The sequence below is a fragment of the Zychaea mexicana genome (assembly GCF_025766255.1).
Source record: "Zychaea mexicana strain RSA 1403 chromosome Unknown BDB00scaffold_20, whole genome shotgun sequence".
NCBI classification, from domain to species: domain Eukaryota; kingdom Fungi; phylum Mucoromycota; class Mucoromycetes; order Mucorales; family Lichtheimiaceae; genus Zychaea; species Zychaea mexicana.
This window is the reverse complement of record NW_026516683.1, coordinates 64,940-80,892: the sequence shown is the minus strand read 5'-3', so window position 1 is coordinate 80,892 and position 15,953 is coordinate 64,940. Positions and strand designations below refer to the sequence as shown.

General features: G+C 45.1%; 5 protein-coding genes across 5 annotated transcripts; 3 read left to right on the top strand and 2 right to left on the bottom strand.

The window, feature by feature from the left end:
• Nucleotides 1-74: 74 nt before the first annotated feature.
• On the bottom strand, nucleotides 75-1,181 carry BDB00DRAFT_813450 (uncharacterized protein). The gene is made up of 2 exons (XM_053122762.1): nucleotides 1,084-1,181; nucleotides 75-966 (listed from the first exon to the last, which is right to left on the bottom strand). The coding sequence occupies exons 1-2, from the start codon at nucleotides 1,094-1,096 to the stop codon at nucleotides 173-175; spliced, it is 807 nt and encodes a 268-aa protein (XP_052981728.1). The 5' UTR covers nucleotides 1,097-1,181; the 3' UTR covers nucleotides 75-172.
• A 173-nt stretch (nucleotides 1,182-1,354) lies between these two features.
• Nucleotides 1,355-5,647, top strand: BDB00DRAFT_972792 (bacterial low temperature requirement A protein-domain-containing protein). The gene is made up of 14 exons (XM_053129873.1): nucleotides 1,355-2,022; nucleotides 2,206-2,258; nucleotides 2,376-2,452; nucleotides 2,565-2,860; nucleotides 2,952-3,146; nucleotides 3,233-3,253; nucleotides 3,363-3,412; nucleotides 3,541-3,603; nucleotides 3,720-3,755; nucleotides 3,829-4,083; nucleotides 4,180-4,408; nucleotides 4,488-5,167; nucleotides 5,272-5,406; nucleotides 5,480-5,647. Exons 1-14 carry the CDS (start codon nucleotides 1,670-1,672, stop codon nucleotides 5,500-5,502), a joined length of 2,466 nt encoding a protein of 821 aa, XP_052981727.1. The 5' UTR covers nucleotides 1,355-1,669; the 3' UTR covers nucleotides 5,503-5,647.
• Nucleotides 5,648-6,760: 1,113 nt separating this feature from the next.
• BDB00DRAFT_786275 (uncharacterized protein) lies at nucleotides 6,761-8,731 on the top strand (the record flags this gene model as incomplete). The annotated part of the gene is made up of 2 exons (XM_053120596.1): nucleotides 6,761-8,648; nucleotides 8,721-8,731. 2 exons carry the CDS (start codon nucleotides 6,761-6,763, stop codon nucleotides 8,729-8,731), a joined length of 1,899 nt encoding a protein of 632 aa, XP_052981726.1.
• Nucleotides 8,732-8,841: 110 nt separating this feature from the next.
• Nucleotides 8,842-9,530, top strand: BDB00DRAFT_234400 (uncharacterized protein). Its single transcript, XM_053116583.1, has 4 exons — nucleotides 8,842-8,971; nucleotides 9,053-9,241; nucleotides 9,321-9,403; nucleotides 9,477-9,530. The coding sequence occupies exons 1-3, from the start codon at nucleotides 8,951-8,953 to the stop codon at nucleotides 9,399-9,401; spliced, it is 291 nt and encodes a 96-aa protein (XP_052981725.1). The 5' UTR covers nucleotides 8,842-8,950; the 3' UTR covers nucleotides 9,402-9,403; nucleotides 9,477-9,530.
• A 4,389-nt stretch (nucleotides 9,531-13,919) lies between these two features.
• BDB00DRAFT_954190 (uncharacterized protein) lies at nucleotides 13,920-15,663 on the bottom strand. The gene is made up of 3 exons (XM_053129633.1): nucleotides 15,243-15,663; nucleotides 14,678-15,154; nucleotides 13,920-14,565 (listed from the first exon to the last, which is right to left on the bottom strand). The coding sequence occupies exons 1-3, from the start codon at nucleotides 15,525-15,527 to the stop codon at nucleotides 14,092-14,094; spliced, it is 1,236 nt and encodes a 411-aa protein (XP_052981724.1). The 5' UTR covers nucleotides 15,528-15,663; the 3' UTR covers nucleotides 13,920-14,091.
• Nucleotides 15,664-15,953: the final 290 nt, after the last annotated feature.

Sequence of the window (15,953 nt, the reverse complement as noted above, 5' to 3'; positions counted from 1 at the left end):
ATAACATTCTTGTAATTTCTTTTTATTACACTTATATATATATACATACATACATACACATACATATACATACATCTTCCATATACATTTCTTTCAGCAATTGATTTCTTGGGTACAGCGATAAACAAAGTGGAATACTGCTAAAGAACGGGTGATTGGGATACTACTTTGATTACTCCACCACAGAATCGCCCATCTTGCGGATATTGCGACCATGATGCAACTCGTCTTCTTCCAACGAGCGTTCAGCCGAGACCTTTGGCGCCTCACCAGTGATCATACCCTTGGTGATGCGCCAAATCTGCAAAGGCGCAGCCGTATCCTTGAGACTGTAATGAACGCTTTCGGCGGTGACAAAGATCAAGGCAATACGAGGGTCGTCTGGTCCGCCGTCATGGGTACCATCATGTAAATCACCGAACCATGGCTTCAGATCGACACTGTAGAGTTGCTTGATTTTGGATCGGTCATGAACGATCTCGGCTTTGCCAGAAACACTGATCCATTCGGAGGTGCTTTGCTTGTGGAACGCCAGGTTGACGTTGGGATTGGCTTCAATGTCTTTGATTTTGGGACTGGTGGCGTTCACAAAGAACCACAGGTCGGCTGGTGCATCTGCTGCTTCGGGCTTATGATATTGTTTGGTGGAAAGATGAAACGTTACTACTTGGTTTATTTTTTCGCCGATCAACAGAGCAAAAAGAGAAGTGTTATAAGAGAAAGAACTTACCGCGCGAGGAGACATGGCACGGCTCACCAATCCGCCCGTATCCTTGCAGACGGTAGTCATCATGCAAAAGCCAATACCCCGGATGAGGTTGTACAGGTCTTCGATCTTCTTTTCGGTTGTAACGGGATTAGGGTCCTTGTTGACTTCGCGTGGAGGGTCCATTGTGTCGTTGATGATATGTTTTGTAAAGAGTGGTGCTTGGCTAAGGGTATTATTATATATACAGCTCGAAAACCCTTGCAATAAGAAATGCATATCATTACGTCGTTGTGATGTTCACTGAGTGAGTGTCTGTCGCTTGCTTCTCTGTCTCCACCCCCTCCCCCCAAATCAGCTCTCTCCCCCCATCGAACCGGTCGTTATCATGTTCAAGTGAGCTAAGCCGACCCGAGGACAGAAGGAGCACGCCTTTTAATTTGCAAGTTTATGACGGATGGAAATCAAAGAAGACTTTTTTTCATTTTCGCTCTCCACTCTTTAGTGTCTCTTCTAATGCCTTATTTGAGCAATTTTATCATTCATAGCGTACGTCACGCTACGTGCATTTGGCAAGCCAGGAATAGGCAAATGAGCATCCGCACTGCCAACTGCTGGCTGAGAGTGTGGCTCTCTGCCGAAAACAGTAAAGGGCACAACTTCTCTCGAGGCCCAGACTTGCCTTACTTCTTTGTCCCAGCGAAACAAAGCCATTCCCGTTTCGGCAGGTTCTCATCTTTTTAACTGCTTTGGGGATCTACCAGCTAATTGATCTGTACTGCGCTTTGCTGCTGCTTACTGGTTAGCATTGGATGCTGCTGCTTGCTGCCAAGGTGCCTAAGCCTTTTATTTCTTAACTCTCTCTCCCCCCCCCTTTTCTTTACTGCTTCTTCTTCTTTCTTTCGTCTACCCTCTCATCCACACACATCTTCTTTTTGTATATCAACACACACATCAAAAACCATGAGTATGCGACGAGGCACGGTGCGACGAGGTCCTACGATGCGGGGTCGAGGCGGCTACCGTCCACCCATTGGGCGTCAAAGTATTATTCGTAGCAACAACAACAACAACAGCGACGACGACGAAGAGTTTATGGCCCTGAATCGTGCCGACAATGATGTCGAGATGGAACAAATCGAGTTTAGCGATGAGCAAAAGAGTAGCGGTAATAGAACCAGTATGTCGGAACGGCCTCTCTATCATCACGGCGACGAAACGTTTGGCGACGTGATCAGTCACCCTATCGAGCAGCTCCACGCCCACCGAGCCCGTAGAGAAACTTTCAAGCACGATATGCAAGCATGGCGACAAAGGTATTTATAACCTTTCACGTAGCATATAACATGCAACAGATATATATATAGAGCTGCGCCTTTTGTCCTATGGCTTGAAGCTCCCTAACTTTATACATCATGTAAATGCATGCGAAACACATCATCACTCACTCACTCACGCATCCGGTATGAATAAAAAATCTTGTATTTTGCCTATTCCAGTGTCCCACCAGGTGCTCCACCACCTCCCGAAGAAGAGGAAGATTACGTTGTTGGTATGGACTACGGAAAAAAGCCTCCCTCTAATACCACTACTCCCTTGGCGTTTCCAAGTTTGGCAAAATCAATGTGCTATAATGAATACTAAAAGGAAAAAAAAATGATATCCACAGTTGTTCACTTTCGACAGTTACGCGGTAACCAAAGCTTCGCTTTAAATCACGAGAAGGCTGAGGTGTTTGCGCGCAAGGTATACTGAGATTGTTGACATGTGACACAACAAAACCATGCAAACAAAAAGAAAACAATGAAAAGCTTGCACACAGGCACACCACTGACCTCCTGCACCTCTCGTTGTACAGATCAAGTTGACACCACAAGAGCGAATCAAATTTAATGGCGTGCACGATACTGACGGTCTGACAGCATTCCTGTACAAATCAAAACGCGAGTTCTCTATCAAAATTCACCACCACAAGTCCGAATTCTCCTCAAATCACCACGCGTCCGAGCATTTCCATGACTTGTCAAACCTTGAGCACAACCCTGAAAACTATACAATCGAATTCAACGAAAACGTCTATGTCGAATTTAAGCCCAAGCGACACCAATTCCATGATATACTTCCTCCCGAGGCCACTCGACGGCCGTTCTTCCAGTACAGTATTATCCACTTTTGAAGAAAGGGGGCGTATGCAGTAATAAGAAAGAGAGTGTAAACTAATTAGTTGCTATTAATTTGCAAACAGACACCCCGAACCTGATCTGAGTGCTGATATTGGCCAAGAAAAAGCCGCATCGTGGCTCGAATTGTTCTATGATCTGTTCTACATTGCCACTCTTACTGAGTTCACACACAACCATGTCATCAAGGACTGGGCTTCGCTTGGAACATATACCCAATGGTTTATCATCACCTGGTGGGCCTGGACAGCAAGCTCACTGTAAGCTACAGTAGGACTCCTTTGAGAAAGTGTGCGGTTACACAGGAAAATCCTTTTACTGATGAAGCATTAAACTCAATTTATAGTTATACGGCGCGATTTGACACGTAAGTTCCATGCGAAAGAGACATCATCTGCTCCCCTATACATATGCACTCTCATCTCTTGTGAAGAGGGAAAATTTACTGACATGTTTATCCTCTCTACATTCTATAGCGATGATGTTGTACATCACATCTGGAAATTAATTGAGATGTGTGCAGTCAGTATGTGTAACACCACACCGCATTCTTTTCATGAATGAATGATATTGCGCGTGGCTCTTTCCTTGTATTACCTCGTAGATCATATCTTCAATTCATTGATTTTCTAATCGTTAATAATGCTTGAATAGTTGCTATGGCAGGCACGGCGGAACATTTCTATAGCTCACCAGCATACGTCTATGGCTACATCGGTAATGTATCTTGTGCAACCATCCCTCATTTGTTACTATACAAAAAGATTGTCATTTTTTTTATTAGCTCACACACTATCATCATGCTGACCCATTTTCTTTATATTATGCAATAGCACTCAAGGGCGTGCTCGTATGCGAGTATTCTATAGGTTAGAGGATTTTTTTTTAGCGTGTTGATGGTCATTCTGCTAAAAAAAGCCATTTTCGCATATATTTTTTTAGTCTTTATTGTGGCTCTGTTGGCCAGATCCAAATCCCGAATCGCACTAGCTTTCTATATTGGCGCCAATTTGATCTCGATCACGCTCTGGGCTGCCTCTCTGGCAATTCTCGATCAAGGCACACATCGTATTCTATGGTATCTCGGTATTCTCACTGAACTTGTCGTCAATGTCATTAGTCGAAGCGACAAGGCCTTGTCTTGGGCTGCCAGCAACTTGGCCGAACGTTTGGGTTTATTGACTTTGATCGTTTTGGGTAAATTCTCCTCTCTTTCTCTCTATCGAAAGCTACCCTATGTCTTTCATATATTAACCTTATTTCTTTTTGCTTTTCGTTACGTATCATATATAGGAGAGAACTTGATGGGTCTGATTGCACTGGTGGCAAAGTCAGGCATGAATCCTTTGGTCGTATTCCCAAACTTTATGGCTGTCGTCATCATCTTCGGCTTCTTTTTCATGTACTTTGAGGACTTCACCAAAGAGGTCTTTTTGGTCAACAAGCACCATCAAGTCTGGGTCTACTTGCATTTCCCTCTGCATTTGTGTCAAGTCGCCTTTGGTATTGCTTTAATCGATGTGTAAGTTTACCTTCCCATTAATCATGTTGCTTATAAGTTGAGACGGGTGAAGCTGAACCCTAGGTGATTTATTTCATAGATTGAAGGTATATCGAGGACAAATGATTGCTGCCGGTGTTATTACCGAGGAAGAGGACCCAACTGAAAGTGAAAGTCATGGTACAGAAGCATCAGGCACTGAAAGCCATGGAGCTACTGAAAGTAGTGGCACTAGCAGTGGGGACCATGCCACAGAGAGCAGCGGCAGTACTAGTGACAGTACAGAAGCAGCAGCCCATCGACGCGCAAGACGTGCCATCGAATCCGTATACCCATCATTATCAAACAACAATAACGACAGCGATGACACAACAACTCCTTCATTCGATCCATTGGACAGCGAGCCTGCCAAGCTGAAACTCGACACCATCTCATCTTCATCTTCATCATCATTATCCTCATCCAATAACAAACAACACCATATTGGTGGCTATTTGACACTCTTCCAATATGCCATCAGTGCTACTGCATTAACAGCCTTACAAGCTCTCGATATTGCCAGCAGTCCATTATTATCATCATCATCCACAACAGAAGAGCCCACCAACATTAGCAGCACCACCACTAATTACCATCATTTCGCTAAACGAGCAGGAGGGGCTTTGGATGTCAGCTTTACGGATGAGGAGAAGGTGTTTATATATAAGGTGTTTTTGATCTGTGGTGGCTTGATCCTTACCATCAACTCGTTGATCAAGATGTTAAACACAAAATTAGCTGGTAAGCATAATATGGAGGCTTTTCTTTATACATGTAGATGCTTTGGACAGAGGAAGCACCGGTTTGATACGTTAATACTAACACAATGCCTTTCATTTAACTAGACAAATTCGGTAAAATTATCATTGCATCTCGTATCATCAACGCCATCGTTTTATGGAGCATGTGTGCATTACCGTTTTCCCAATTGGATGCTATTGTACTCTTGTCTGTTATGATGGGATCACTTATTCTACAAGGTAAATGTTGGCTCAATTTTTTTTCCAGGAAAAAAGATGCGATAGTGTCTAACTTATTTTTTTTTGCGATCAGCTATTGTGGACTTATTAGATTAAAATTTCAAGTTGTAAAGTTTATTTTTTTTTCTTACCCCCTCTATTTGAAAATGATATAAAAACATATACAGGGCTGTTTGCTTTCCTCACTGTTACCGTACTCTATGGGTGGTATAGCATATGACGCGGTATTAATTGTCTTATTAGTTCAACGTTTAAGAGACGGACTCCATGTGTGCCTTCAGTAAACTCGCTGCCATGCATGGGTTTGATGGGAAAAGAAATGATTTATTTCGAAGCTTCCGTCGTCAACGCCTCAATCAAAAGCGAACTAGGCAGTGCATTTTATACTACTTAACAGCTAACAGATCGTGCTACTCACGGCGACCTACTATGTAGTAGGTCATCATTTATGTACGTGGTCGTAGTTTTCTTTGTTGTCGCACATTATACCACAACTAATCGTATATTTACTCCTTTTAACATCTTGCATATACTGTGTCATGTCTATCAAATTCTTGATAAGACCAGGTCGACGAACAGTACCATTTAAATGTCTGCTGCCTTACTGTAGCCACAGTCTACCGTGCGAACTCAGTGCAATCCATATCTGTTCCGACGCTCATTCATCTATTTCAAAAATCCACCGTTATCGTTTCTTTAATGAAACAAAGAAGCGCGCTTGATCCGATGCGATAGTTATTAAAGCGAGTGCACTATATAGTAGATATATAGACTGGGAAAAAGATGCATAGACATGTCTAATTCATTTTTGCTTCAAACATACTTTTATCTTTGAAAGAGCGGCACACTCTTAACGGGAGTCCCTATGGCTTCTATACCTGCTATTACATTCAGTTCCTCCATCATTTATTTACTTACGAAAAAGCAAGGTTACATTAGTATTATCAAATGGCTCTGGCAGCAAAGCAAAAAAAAAAGGAAGAAACGTTTTGGTGGCAACGTTCGCTTTTATTAAATGTTGCACTCCAGATTTTCACGTAGCAACAAGCCGCACAAATAGGTTGAGAACCAGTAGCGTGTCGTATCATAGCAATAAACAGCGCTGTTTCCATAGCGATTGTCGCCATAGTTATCTGCCTTTGCTCGGTTACTAAACAGCAGCATAGAAAGAATCACGCTTTTTTTTTTTAAGACCATGTCACGATGAGAGGTGAAAAGGTGCTGTAGGCACACCTCACGCGAAAATTGTGTCGGCGCTTCAATCTGCTGCGCACGGCGACTGATAAGAAAGTGTTGCCTGCCCAACCCACTGGTCTTCTTCTTTACCAGCTTCTTTTTACTACATTCTGTCGCAATGATCACCGTATCTGACGCCCTCTTCGCCAAGCTCGTTCTGCTTTGTATCTTGCTGTGTATCTTTGGGGAACCAGTGGCCGCTATCTACCGATATGCCCTGTCCCGTCCTGTCATCGCTGTTTCCGTTGCCCTTGTGGCCTTTGTCGTCCGTGCCGAGTGTTGCACTCATGTGCGCACATGGATTCTTGATGCCCCGTTCAAGTTGTTGTTGTTCCTCTCTTGGCCATTTCCGCCATTAGACTTCCCGCCGCTGCCTCCGCCTCCGCCGCCGTTGTTCACGCAACGTGCCACCACAACTTCAACTACTGCCACTGAACCTGTGCATGCGATCCGTCGGCCAAGTGTAAAGTATGGTGGACAGCCTCGTTCTTCTAATCCGGTATGTATTTATCATTGCTGGGATATTGACTGGGAGATTGACTCTGATGTTAATCGTGGTGTTCTGACAACCGAGTACGTGCCCGCGCGACGTGCTGAGCACCTGGGTGCAATGAGGAATCCTGAGCCCCACGCGTTGCTCCCGACTGCTGCTGCGGCTTCCGCTCATGTCTCTCAGCCGCACCAATCAATAACAACAGTCGATAATGCAATTACTGTGAAAGATGAGCACATGGTTATGGTAATGATGGAGCAGTCTGCGGCCCCTCTGCTTTTGCATGGCTCCCGTGTTCCTGAACCTGTCGACGTGGATCAGTCTGTGACCCCTCTGCTTTTGCATGGCTCCTGTAATTCTGACTCTACTGAAGTGAGGATAGATCAGCCTGTGGCCCCTCTGCTTATGCATGGCTCCCGTGTTCTTGAACTTGTCGACAACCACGCGATGCCTTCGTTGTCTGTTCCAGATGCGCATACGGCCGCTTCGGCGTGCTCGTCCCTGCCATCTTCTGAGCAAACCGCTGCTTCGGCATGCGTGTCCCTGCAAACTCCAGAGCATACGGCTGCTTCGGCATGCGCGTCCCTGCTAGAGCAAACGACCGCTTCGGCGTGTTCGTCCCTGCAAGAGCATACTACCGCTTCGGCGCGTCAGTCCCTGCTAGAGCACACTACCGCTTCGGCGCGTCAGTCCCTGCCAGAACACACAGACGACACGCTCTCTGATCGAAATGTGCAGATGGAGGATCCATCGTATGACTTTGTGTCGTATGATGTTGGAGCCTTCAATTTAATGCCTTCTTCGGCTTTGTTGGCGGACGCTTCTGATGTGCGGCATGAAGGTGATACTTCTGTCGAAAATCCATACTTTTTCGAGCATACGACCGCTTCGGCGTGTTCGTCCCTGCAATATGAGCATACGACCACTTTTGTGCGTTCGTCCCTGCCATCACGACAAGAACGATCGTGGCATACCGCCTTGGGCGTGTCCCTGCCTGATCATGGTGAGGAATATCGCGCAGCCGAGGACTCTCCCGAGGACTCTCCTGCCGATTTGCAGCCGATGGAAGTTGAGGGTGAATCCCCAACTCGGTCTGACCTCCAACGCTATATAGCGATGACCGATGATGAGCTTTTAGCTCTCATCAACCCCTCCACCGACGCCGTAACCACCACCGCCACCCCAGAACCCGCCGCCTCTTCTCTCCCGCTCCTCACGTCAGAGGATCTTGATGCCATCCGTGCTCAAGTTGCCGCCGAGGCCGAGGAAAATGACAGTGGTTGTTCCGTCTCTTCTCTCCCTTCTCTCCGTTCGGAAGATCTTGCTTTCCGTGCTCAGCTTGACGCTCACGCAGAAGATCTTGCTGCTCTCCGTGCTCAGCTCGACGCTGACGCAGAAGATCTTGCTGCTCTCCGTGCTCAGCTCGACGCTGATGCAGAAGATCTTGCTGCTCTCAATGCTCAGCTCGACGCTGAGGCAGAAGATCTTGATGGCTGGTTCGACGATTTGATCGGTAAGTTTTTTACTTGGTGATGACACGAAATAAAGGGTTGTTTTCTAATGATTTTTTTTCTGTTTCCTTTAGTTGACCAGTAGGTGTTGTCCTGCGCGCTGCTGTGTGCAGCTTGGTGCGATGTGGGTGTGGCAGTTTCTTTTTTTTTCGTTTCGGTGCTTCGTGGTTCTGTCGAGTTTCTTTCCTCCTCCTCCTGATCCTCCTCTTCTTCCGTCCTGGTGTTCCTGTTGTTCGTTGCTGCTGTTGCGTTCTGTGCGTGCTTTTCTTCTTTTTTGGCGTTTTCCAGTGCGTCAACTGACGCGATGGTGTGGAAAGCGTTTAGGGTATGTATCTTTAGTGCGGCAATTAACAACCAAACCTATTATCAACATCTAATCATTTTCCTTTATATCTCCCGTATTTAGGCTGTATTTTCTTTCGTTTCGGTGCTTCGTGGTTGTGTCGGTTTTCTTCTCCTCCTCCTCCTGATCCTCCTCTTCTTCCGTTCTGGTGTTCCTGTTGTGCGTTGCTGCTGTCGCGTTCTGTGCGTGCTTTTCTTCTTTTTGGCGTTTTCCGGTGCGTCAACTGACGCGATGGTGTGGAAAGCGTTTACGGTATGTATCTTTAGTGCGGCAATTAACAACCAAAATTATTATCAACATCTAATCATATTACTTTTTTCCCCATATCTAGGCTGTTTTTTCTTTCGTGCTCGTTTGTGGCTGGTCGTCTTGTCTGTGGCCGGCTTTGGAGATTAGTTCGGGAAGGACATGAAGGTAAATATAAATGGATGTAATATCATTAGCTCGAATCTCGCATGCGTGCCTCTTATTAATCAAATATAAAAAGATAGGTCATGGGCTGCTGCGGCCTTTGTGTGCGTGCTGCCGCCTGCTGCACTGTGTGTGTGGCGACCGTCTGGCGGGGCGGTTTTAGAAGGCACCCCAGTGGATGGCCCACTAGCAGAGGTAAATGACCGCGGCATTGGTATATGACACTGGGCTACAGCCACCGGGGGTGGAAAGGGTATGAGGGGCACATGGGGATAGCGAGGATGGCACAGCTAGTGTAGTGGGGAGGGGAACAGCGCTCTGGTCTAGATAGGCAGCAGAAACATCATCGAAGCACATCCACAGCGGTTCTTGACAACAAATGGCAATCAAGGCTTGCAAGCTTTCGTGGTTATTACGGTATGTACCATTTGACAAATTCTTGTGGCATATTTATTTATTAAGGAAGCTCTTGCATCTAAGAAAAGATTCCACTAACTAAATCCTTCTATTGCCTTTCCTCTTCTTCGTATCGCATCTGCACCTTTTTCTAAAGGTCGGATGTGATATGGAGAAGACGGATAGGAGCTAGTTTCGCTGGTTTTATCCCTCTTCCTCAAGGATTGTCATTTAGTCTGTTCCAGCTGATGTGCGATGATGTTCCTGCGTAAGCCCTTGTGACTAGAGCAACGTTCCCTCAATCCCTGCTACCGAATGCTCTGCCTAGTTATCCTCGTCCTTCTTACCCTGGAAGCCCCCACCGGCACCAGTAGCTCGGTGTCATTGCCATCTAAGTCCAACCCCGTCCTTGCACTTTTGCTTTTTGGATACCTGAAGCTGGGGTTGTCCTTCTTTTGGCGGGTGGTGCCAGTGATGGTTACTGCCCGCCTTTGGCGGCTTGGAAAAATTTTCCTGTGGCAAGGGAACTTTTTCCGCACGGGAAAGTGGAGAATCCCGTCTTTGGCTTGATGCTGGTTTCTTGGAGGCGAAACCTGGGTGTTCAAGGGAATCTTTTTCACTTGGAGGAGTGGAGAATCCCGTCTTTGGCTTGATCCTGGTTTCTTGGAGGCGAAACCTGGGTGTTCAAGGGAATCTTTTTCACTTGGAGGAGTGGAGAATCCCGTCTTTGGTTTGATACTGGTTCCTTGGCGGCAAAATCCGGTGCTCTTGTTGCGCCTGATATCCAAACGGTCCGAACCTATCTCTCTCGAGTGACTCTCAAAGAAGCCAAGGGCGTATTTATCGTGTTGATCTTCGTGTGAATCGCTGCTGCTGCTGCTGCCATGTTAAACCGGGCGAAACAACATTGTGCCATCCCGACAAAAAAGTACCATGCTACGACAATCCACAAGAAGGTAGCACCATCCAGGTTTTTGGCATACCGTCGGCTATACTCAGGACGTGAATTTCTTCGGACAAACAAGACAATTTCAGCAAGCGGCGTCGATCCAACATCCGCTTTGGTCCCTACCTATCGATCCAAGTCAAACCGACCTTTTGAATCCTGGACCAAACTGGCATGATCAACGATGCTTTGAGCAAAAGACAGCGACGCCTACCAAGCACAAGACTTTCTTGCGGGGGCTATCGATACATCAATCCCACGATCACGATTGGCAATAGTGCGACAACTATCAAGCTGATTGCCATATATCTCACAAGTCATCAGACAACCAAGTTCAACCTCAGGCGGCAAATGGTAGTCAAGGAGAAGCTGGATAACAAATCTTTTTGAAGATCGGACAAGTCTTGAACCAACGTGGACGACCATGTTTCAGTCTCTTTCTATCACTCAAGTCAACGGACATGGTCAATTTCACCATCCATCTTCAAGCGCGAAAGCAGAAGGACTCGGCCATGGAGGAGGCACATAGGGTTTGGCGGCCCTTATGTGAGGCTGCAGTTACCAGGAGCAAGCAAGCGAGCAAGTTTGAATGCGACAAACAATGGATTGACCCAAAGTGTACCAAGTTGGTCAACAATAAGCGACGGAACACCCTTTTTCAACATTGGATACAGCAAGAACCCATCTGACTGACTACACCATGTCAAGGCCCATCCACAAGCAACAAGCGATGAAGAAACAAGAAAATTGAGGAGCACACACGGTACGACCATCCTGGTGAGCCACCATCAATAATCAACACCGCAACAAAATGCATGGAAACGTTTATCTACGTGACTACCTACCACCTACGACTCGATGGCGGCGGCAAGAAGTGGCAGTAACCACCAAGCGCTGGAGCAGCAGCACGCACAACCATACAAGCAATTAGCCCGATTCCGAAGATACCAGCTGTCAACACACGGAAAAATTTAAACACATGTCATTTGGGTCTTCTAGTGGCTGGTGGCAACAAATGACAAGCCTACAGATATAGCGTTGGACACGCAGCACACACAACAAGCCAGGGGGATCGCTCGTATCAAACCAACTTATTTTGTGCTGAGACGATCCACAAACTCAACAGTCATTGGGTTTTTTGGCGGCAACCCATCGAGGACAAACACCAACATTGCTAAGCAAGCAGCATATCCAATAATTGCGGTCATCATCGAATCCAGCAACACGGACAATCGATCCAGCTATCCTTAATAATTAAGACAAGCGGTACACGCGATGGTCACGGTTTTCAGCAGTTCCCAAGCCAAGCAGCAGCAGCAGCAGCATCAGCGCCGAGGCTATCGCTATCAAGACCCACAAAAACCATACAATGTCAACACGGTGACAAGAAGCTGTCATGCTCTTATTAATGATCGAGGCTCAATGATCGAGGCATATGCGTGCTCAAGAGCTACTGCTCGATCATGCACAGCTGTCGAACTGGATGTTATCAAACGATTCATTCTGGATCCCAAACCGACAAGACTAATGGCCGCCGTGTGCGTTGGACGTGTGAAACCGCTATTATACGCGATCAAAAATGTTTGAATTCTGCAGATAATGTGGTAGGTTAAGATTAAGGAAGCGCTGTTACTATGTGACGAGTATACTAACTATAACACACTTTAACAAAATAGACAGAACCTTTGCCTTCGAAAATATCATCCATTTGGTCTTTCTGTCACAAGAACCTACAATCCATATTTTCCCAATTTCTATTTCTTTCTTTCTTTCGTTGTTTTATCACACATGTTCTATTTTTCAGCTCCAAGTCGTCCCCTCATTGAGTGGTAAGTGTAACAAATGATTGGAAAAACTAATAGTGTATGTTTTTAGTAGTTTAGAAAAAAATACCCGTTTGTAAATCAACACAACACCTCGACGGCACACGCGGGATGCATCGGCACGAAAGCTTCTTTTCATTTTTCAAAATACTCTCACGACGAATCTATCTCCTGACGAACACACTGTCAAGACCTTACAAGATCATCCAAGATATCCAAACTAAATCATAACCTGCTGTCGGCTTAGCTTATCAAAGCTAACAGCGCAGAAGAGCTCACCAAAAAAGCATATATGCCAGGTAATGATAAGAAGATCATGCTTTGCTACTGTGCATGCAGCAGGCCTTTATCGAATCAAATATGTCTAACGTTGTTTACCTGTATCTACACATAGAGTCGTTGGTTCCTGTTGCCACAGAGGCGCAAAGAATCGTAAAGTCATAAAAACGAGCTCGCAATAAGCAAAAACAAAATGGGTCATCCGTCAGGCATGTAAAAATAGAGCTTTACATACGAGTGACACTAACACTAATATTATGTTTACTTTTTCACACTGACAGGAGCTCTACGCGAAGATATATTACCTGCACACTCAAAAAAACAAAACAAAGCTAGCTGGTCATTGGTATCTCCTTGCATCGGCGATGACGAAGGTTATCAAGCTATTATTGAATCATTCACAGTGCAGCTTCCGTACACAAAATCAACTACCATCCAACATGCCTACGACCGTCATCCTTTGATACAACCGTGTGTGCCGTCCGTTACCATACCACTTCCTCATATATCATGAAGAGAAAAAAATACAGAAAAAAAAGAGAAAAGAAAAAAAAAGAAGAGAATCATATAATGAAAAAAAAATACAAAAAAAAAAGAGAAGTTAAAATTATACTAATCCATTCTGTTTGTAGCACAAATCACCGGTGAGGGCAATGACATTGGACTTTTTTATATTTGATACTACATATACAGTGTAAAGTCGATTACATAGCATATGCTTCTCCATTTTCCTCAGAAATATAATAAATATTTGGTACATGTATATACTCGATGCTTTTTAGTCAATGAAAAGAAAGGGTGGCTAATTGGATATACTATGTTGCAAGTCGAAAGTGGTAATCGTGGTAGGACACATGGGTATGCTGCTCAAAGTATCTTGCTCGTTGCTTGTGCCAAGTGCGAAGATCAGAGAATTTATGTTCGCACAATGACCAATAAGGAACTATACTAATGCAAGCTTGACGCTTTCTGATTCAATCTATCGCTGAATATGCTTGCAGTCAGTATGCACCTAATGCGAATTTGCGCCAACCTATAATCGCTCATAACACTGGCAGGGCAGACTCTACATTTGCTAAAATACAAATGTTTACTGGTTCTCTTTATTATTTGGAGCTCTTTTTTTACTTTTTATTTGTCGCGGGACGTCTCTATGATAGAAGCGGGATTGGCTGGGGAGTGGGGACGTGACAAAAATATATTTACAATCTTGAGGAAAGGAGAGGGGCGTTGGTAATAGATGATCATTAATCATTTTCAGCCCGCAAACGCATCTCCTTGCGCAATTCATCGGTCAATGGGATATCCTTTTCACAACGTTCACATTTACATTGGAACATGTACGTCTTGTCGAGATAATTGACACGGGTCTCCTTGTTCCAACGTGGATTGACATAGGTTTCACAAAGCTGATCGCCTTTCTTGATATCGCGAAGTGCACGCACCATGATTCTGTACTGCGCCATGTTGTTTTGATATTCGATTGCAACGTTGGGAATACAGCTGTGGTTCATGTGCGATTGCACAAGGTACATGCCACCGCTTTGATTGTTAATGTTGAATTTGCCGAGGTAGTTTAAAAATGTATCTTCATCGTCAAACAGTTGGGATGCTAGTGCTTCTGGCAAAGGCTTTTCGATCTTGCACTTTTTGGGTGGTGGATGGTATGCTTTCTTCAATAGTGCGCGTGCTTTGGCCCATAATTCCCGAGTGGGTGATTCCTATTAGACGAGTCATTTATTCAGCATGGAACTACCTCATCCATACACATGTCCCATATATATGTATATGCACATATGTAAAGAATGTTATCCAATTTCCCCTATAACTTACCATGAAAATCCATTCCGTTTCCTTTGCCTGTCGTTCAGCTTGGTTGACAGTAGCAAATGCATCGTAATGCATCAGCACCGTATCAAGTTCACCCCGCTGATGAGCCAGCAACAAGTGGGCGTACATGCGTGATGCGGCCATAGGGGCAGACCAGTTTTCAGCCTCACAAAAGTTCATGAAATCCTTCATTGCAGGGTTCATGCGCGTGCACTCAAGACGATGGAAAGTGTCCCACGCCAAGCTCTTGCAAGCACGAGTACAGTATGTCATGTCACAATGTGGACAACGGACGGCCAGTCGGCTCAAATGCCTAAATGGCTTAGCGCACATGCCACATGCATTACCGTCGCGTGCCAGCGAGAATCCTTCCCAAGGTGGGAAATACATGAACGGTGCTTCTTCGAAAACAGTTTCGTTTGCTTTGATATCACGAGCCGCGAAAAGACCTTTACCAGTGACTGGATCGATCATTTTGGCCTACATGGTTTCGTTGTTATTTTTTTTTAGTATACACGCAGTGGGAAATGGTCAAGAACAACGAACGAAACAAAAAAAGGTACATTACCACCACGTTGGTCGACACAGCCTTCAAGTCCAGCTTGGGATCGATAAAGGAAACTGGAATGGACGGATCGTCGGAGACACCACTTTTGACAGGTTGTGCAGAGTTCGTCAAACCTTGAGTTTGCATGAGCTTTTTGACACGCTTTTCCGAGACGCTCCACGAGGGTTGATCCTCGGTCAGTTGAACTGTCACCTTCTTGATGCCATAGTCTGGATTGCCGATTTTGATTTTTTGAATGGCATCAACCAATTCTTCTTGTGGTGGAATAATTTTCTCGTCGGACATGGTTTTTTTTTCTTTATTTTCGATCGCGAATCGACGTCTACGTCTCTCTCTCTCTTTCTCTCTCTGGGGTGTATCCGTGGCAAGAAAAAAAAGTTCGCTGCAAAAATAAAAAATCACGGGTTTGGAGAAGCGCGGGTCATCGTGGCTTGAGGCACGTGTGGTGCTTCGTCGAATCACATTTGTCAGTTTGAAAATACTCCGTCGCGATTCAGGTAAAAAATCAGATTCCGAAATGCTTGTGTAATCGATTTCAGGAGATCTTGGGAGGTAGTAGTGTTAGCAGCATTGCAATGAAACGGCACAAAGATAGCGCTTAGATTATATAATTTGACGACAGTTGGCTATATCAATAACATCGGCAAACATCCATAGCTAGAGAAGATAGCGGCAGAAGGTTCGTCTACATAAGTACAAAGGTATCTTACA